The 5,509-nt window shown below is 34.8% G+C and overlaps 1 protein-coding gene across 1 annotated transcript; it reads right to left on the bottom strand.

Moving 5' to 3' along the window:
• Nucleotides 1-298: 298 nt before the first annotated feature.
• Nucleotides 299-3,684, bottom strand: LOC114177119 (uncharacterized). The gene is made up of 2 exons (XM_028062370.2): nucleotides 3,440-3,684; nucleotides 299-2,902 (listed from the first exon to the last, which is right to left on the bottom strand). The coding sequence occupies exon 2, from the start codon at nucleotides 2,855-2,857 to the stop codon at nucleotides 509-511; it is 2,349 nt and encodes a 782-aa protein (XP_027918171.1). The 5' UTR covers nucleotides 2,858-2,902; nucleotides 3,440-3,684; the 3' UTR covers nucleotides 299-508.
• Nucleotides 3,685-5,509: the final 1,825 nt, after the last annotated feature.

The raw sequence follows: 5,509 nt of genomic DNA, 5'->3' as shown, positions 1-5,509 counted from the left end.
CTGTTCGATTTTCCTTTTCATAAAATGGGATTCATAGTTATTTTTGCACTATATTTGGGTAATTCATTTATTTTATTCAATGTTCTAAAAAAAGTGCTTCACAGACAGTTATAATTTTATTTTGCACTATTTCTGATCATTTTCCAGTTCAAAACTAATATCTTCACACTACAAATCATTTACAACTAACAAATTAGCCAAATGATTCTTGCCTTGCGTTATGATTCAATAACCTTTCCAAAATAACAGTACGAAAAGGTCCAGTAGTAGAAAGATGAGGAACTTTGCTCTGATGATATTCTAAAAGTGGTAATTATTGTTTCCATAAGGGTTCAGGTTACATATGAAGAATAGCGAATAATTTATACAAAGAAAGCTGTAGAAATTCTTAATCTGACTTTGAAAACAAAAAAGCTTGACATCATAATAACCAACTAAAGAAACTCAACAAAATTCGAAAAAGAAGTAGGACCAAAAGAAGCTGCATACAGTTATTCTATTAGAATTATCACTGTGCTGCAGTATCCTTAATTTGATTGCTTTCTTCATGTGATTGTGGCAAATCCACGCGAGATTCTTTATCCTCATGAGTGATTGAATGATCAGAACTTCCTTGATCATTCAAGTTAGAATTGCTGTCTCCATTGGAGTGTGCAGATTCCTCCTCCTTTTGTGACTCCACTGTTTTGTTTTGAGCACCGTCTTCATTTTCACTAGTCTTGCTCTGAACTGTGTTATCATTCTCACCCTGCCCTGCATCAGCATTGTTATTTGAAGATGCATCTTTCTCTTCCGGAATGGATGAACCCGAAGCATTGTCTTGTGCTTCACCATTATGATTCCCATTGTCATTTTCATTTTCCTTGTTTTCAGAGGCATTCTCGTTAGAATCACTGCCGTTATCTGAGTTTGAGGTTTCCTTATTGTTTTGCTCAGAAGAAGTATGAGACTGGCTAGCATCATTGCTGTTATCTGAGTTTGAGGATCCCTCTTTGTTTTGCTCAGACGGGTTAGAATCATTGCTGTTATCTGAGTTTGAGGATTCCTCGTTGTTTTTCTCAGATGAAGTGCCAGACTGGCTAGTACTGCTGTTATCCGAGTTGGAGGATCCCTCTTTGTTTTGCTCAGATGAAGAATCAGACTGGCTAGTGTCTTTGTTGTCATTAGCACTTCCATCACCGTTTGCGTTGGTTTGATCAGCATTGTCATTCTGCGCAGAATTTGTATTACTTTCTACATTTGCGGCTTCATCTTTCTTTTGTTCTGAGGAAGTATCAGAAGAAGTGAGTTGAACATCATTGCTAGCATCTTTGTTGTTATTGTCGGATGATGCAACATTTTCCTGCTTTCCTTCTTGGACAGAATCGTTGCTTGGGTTTTCATTCTGAGCAGCATTACTTGTTGTGTCCTTGTATTCACCATCGTTTGCATTGCTTTCATCTGTTTCAGCTTTCTTCCACGCTTCTTCTGAGTTAGAAGAAGAAGAATCTTCGGTTTTTAGTGTTGCATTCTGTATGTTGGAGTCCTCTACATTGGAGTTGTTGGAGTCCTCTACTTTGGAGTTGTTTTCATTTTCTGATGCTTCAGTATTATGAGATGATGTGTCAATCCCATTCTGCTGTGATGAATCTAGAGTATCTACACTATCCTTTGTGGAATCATTTTTCTCTTGTTGTTCTGATTCTGACGTGGAACTTTTCTGTGACTCATTCTCTGACTGTGTCTTATTTTCAGCATCACTTTCATTTCCTTGGCTGTTTGTTGTGACGCTAGAATCAACCCCTTCTTTAGTGTCAGCATTCTTCTGAGACTCTAGCTCGAACTCATTGTTTTCCTTTTTATCAGATTCTTCTTCTGTCTTAGAATTGTCATCCGTGTCTTGCGGTTTGTGGTCTACAGCACTAGAAGCATTATCTCCAGCATAATTTTCCTCTCTATGCTCCTCCTCATTTTTGCCCCCGTCCTGAACCTGATCTTTAGATGTAGTCTCTTCCTGAACTTTGTCTTGCTCTTCTCCCCCACTTTCTCCATGATTGTTCTCATCTGTCATTTCTTTACTATCTTGCTCATGATTTCCCTCCACATTGTCCTTCTCTTCAGTTTCATTCTGTTTCACCTCTTCATTTTCCTTATCTTTATTCTCCGTCTCTTCATTAGCTTGCTGACTTTTCTCTTCACTAGTGTCTCCAGTTTCATTGTTCTCCCCTTCGCTTTTGTTCTCTTCATTCTCCTTCATTGCATTGTCACTCTCATTGTTATCCATATTGTCATTCTCCGGCTCATTCTTTTCTTCTTTAACTTCTCCAGTTTCTTTGTCCTCCGTTTCACTTCTGTTCTCCTCATTATCCTTCAATGTACTCTCACTCTCCTTGTTTTCCATATTTTCATTCTCTCCAAAAAATTGCTCATTATGATGTTCAGCTTCCCCTTTTGTCCTAGCATTTTCAGAATTTTCTTCAGTTCCTTGGTCTATTGAATCCTGTCTGTGCTCAGAATTCTCTTCATTGTTACTTTGCTCATCATGCTTTAGGACCTCATCTTCCACACCATTAACATCATCCAGTTTGTGTACCTCTTCGTGCTTGTTTTCTTGTTGTTCATCCTCCTCCTCCTCCTTGTGCCTTGCATCTACCACTGGAGTTTTCTCCACGCCAGGATGAAGGTCCTTCCTCCCCAACTTGATAACATCACCGCCAGTCTTCGTGCTTTCAACAAAGGATGATTTCTTGTCATTAGAGTGTTTGATTTGGTAGACTAGCCAGATACAAACGCCAAGCAGAACACATAACTGTAGAGCATGCTTCACCTTGAAGCCTCCTTTGGATCTTTGACTCCTCCGGGGAGATAACCTGAACATGCTGGAAATTCCTCACCCACCAAATTTGACTTCTTTCCAATTTACCTGCCCATATGAATATCAAATTCTTTGAGGGGCTCACACAATCACAACTAGCAACTCAACTCAACATAATTAATAACCATGAACTTGGCAAAGAAAAGAAATATCCACAAATTTAAAGCTTATCTATGTATTATAAACAAAAGAATGTTTCTATCAGTTGAACTGCTGCTGATATTAAATAACACAGGGTTTAAAACGCCATCTTTAGAAGTAACAAGATTATGCATACACGTCCTAAATTCAAATCAATGGCAATAGAAGACAGGCCAAATCGCATAATATACTGGTATCCAGTAGCCAAATCTAGATCAACAAAGGAACATGTGTATGAACAGAAACAAAAACAAAATAGAATAGGTGATAATGTATGGCACACTAAAAGGCATTCACAGGTGTACCCAGATCTAGACTGGCTCTTCTCAACAAGATCATAATTGAGTTAGCAGTTCCAAGTAAATCAAAACTGAATATTCCTTGAGATATTAGCAATGGTACATGCACACATAAGAATTGCAACGCAAATACATACACACATACCTGATAAAAAGTGAGTGTTCAAGAAAGAGGAATCCTTCTGAGTAGGGTGGAACAGTGCTTACAAGAGGCAGTTGCAGACCACCGTCTTCGACAGCACTGAGAATGAATGAGAGAGATCACAAAACCTTAATTTGTATTTGGAGTTTCTCTCAGTGGGAATGCTGCTGGATCTGATCCCTTCACTGCAACAGGAACGAAAACCAGATTTAACAATAATTTTTCACTGACAAAATGGCAAATCACAATGCTAGGCTTCTCACTTATTTATAGCAACTCAACAACCTTCTTGTACACAAATTTTTTATTTTAGAATAGTGAAAACAAGTTAGCTTCCACATTTATGTTCACATTTTTTTATTACATTAACTTATATAATTTTATTTTTATGTGTAATAAAAAAATAATAAATAGAAATGTAATATAATTTAATATATATAATTTTTTAAAAGTAATATTAAAAAATATGTAACTGTTATTTTAGAGAAAAAGTTATTTAGCCTTTTTAAATAAAAAGATATTATTTAATTATTTATTTTGTATTATGAAATAAAAAGATTACTTTTTATTTAAAGATAACATGATGTAGTGTATAGTGTGATATATGTAGATTTTTACACGTTAATCGGTTTAACTGTTTTGTCACTCAAAGGTAAACTTTAAATTGTTGAGTCCTAAACGACGTTGTGTTTGGCAAAGCAATAGCACTTGGTGGATCCAAATCGGACACGTGACATTCCACAAATCCTGGCCATTGACGATGTCGGTTACACTCTTCCACCGTCCGATCCAATCGAACTTATAAAGAAAAGCGGTCTGTATCTTTTTACTTTAGAAAAAAAAAAGTAAAAATTTAATAACATTTAAATAATACAAATGAGTGGTGTCCGAATATATTCGTGAAGTTAAAATTAAAATTTACAGATATAAAATATATAGTCGATATTTTATATTTTTTATGTTTAATTATATATTTTATATAAATAGAAAACTTCATGTTAGTTACTTTGCCATATCAATAAGATAGGGTTGAAGTGGAAGTTGGTTGCTTCCTATCTTGACCACCGCAACGTAAAACCTTATTTAGTGGCAGTGCCTCAAATATCTACCAATTCAAGGTAGTTTTGACTCAGAATAATTTCTTTTTTTCAAAATACAGAAATTCATTCGAAAAAAATTAATAATTTTTTTTATGCACAACATAAAAAATTGAATATCTGATTACATTTATGAAAAAAAAAAACGATTATCAATCAACTACAGCGTTGATTTTGTTTTGTAAGATCAATGTTGAACCCTTTAAAGACCTAAACTAGGTCAGATGTAGTAGGATTTGGTGACAGAGTATTAGACAACGGTGGAGGAGAAAATTGCTATGCTAACTTTTTTCTGCCATGGATGGATCTTAATTTTCTTTCATAATTCAAACTCTGTTCCTCTTTATATAGTTCAGGATTACAGTTCACACGTTTTATACTTACATAAAATAATTTATAGTGGAAAACACACGTCCTCCACAACCAAAATTATATAGAGACTATTTTATGAGGTTAGGTATCTATTTGTGCATTGGTCCGGGTTTGCCCAAGTGGGTAAGCAGTGCTGTTAAAGAAGACAAACCTAATGTAGACTTGTGAAGCCCAATCACGTTGTTGGTCCACTTCAATAGATTAAGGTCTCATTTTCCATTTCATATTGGATTCTTAACTGATTTCTTTATATATATATATAGTTTATCATGGCATTGTCTTGTTTTAAAATTTAATTTTGAAAAGTCAACTTTGGTTAAAGCTTATAGGAGAAGGTGGTTCTTTTAACATAAAACGGACAAGTGAGACAGTAAAGAATGAAGAACTTATAAGTACTTACAATGGAATCATACGTAAATAATGACAAAATAGAATGAAATTTGAAAATAAACTATTATATATATCAAATATTGGAAATTAAATTTATGTTGGAATGCAAACATGCACCTTGAATAGAAGGTGTTCAGATTTTTCAATATATCGTCTGGTCATTAGATTTATCTGTATGATATTTATTTTGAATTGAACTTTTCAATATATAGTC

Source organism: Vigna unguiculata, chromosome 3, assembly GCF_037176805.1.
Source record: "Vigna unguiculata cultivar grain cowpea cultivar isolate G323 ecotype 2 chromosome 3, ASM3717680v1, whole genome shotgun sequence".
Classification (NCBI taxonomy): domain Eukaryota; kingdom Viridiplantae; phylum Streptophyta; class Magnoliopsida; order Fabales; family Fabaceae; genus Vigna; species Vigna unguiculata.
This window is presented reverse-complemented; position numbering and strand designations above follow the sequence as displayed.

What these genes read in the sequence shown, in the direction of transcription:
- LOC114177119 (XM_028062370.2), bottom strand. Translation starts at nt 2,857, where the DNA reads ATGTTCAGGTTATCTCCCCGGAGGAGTCAAAGATCCAAAGGAGGCTTC.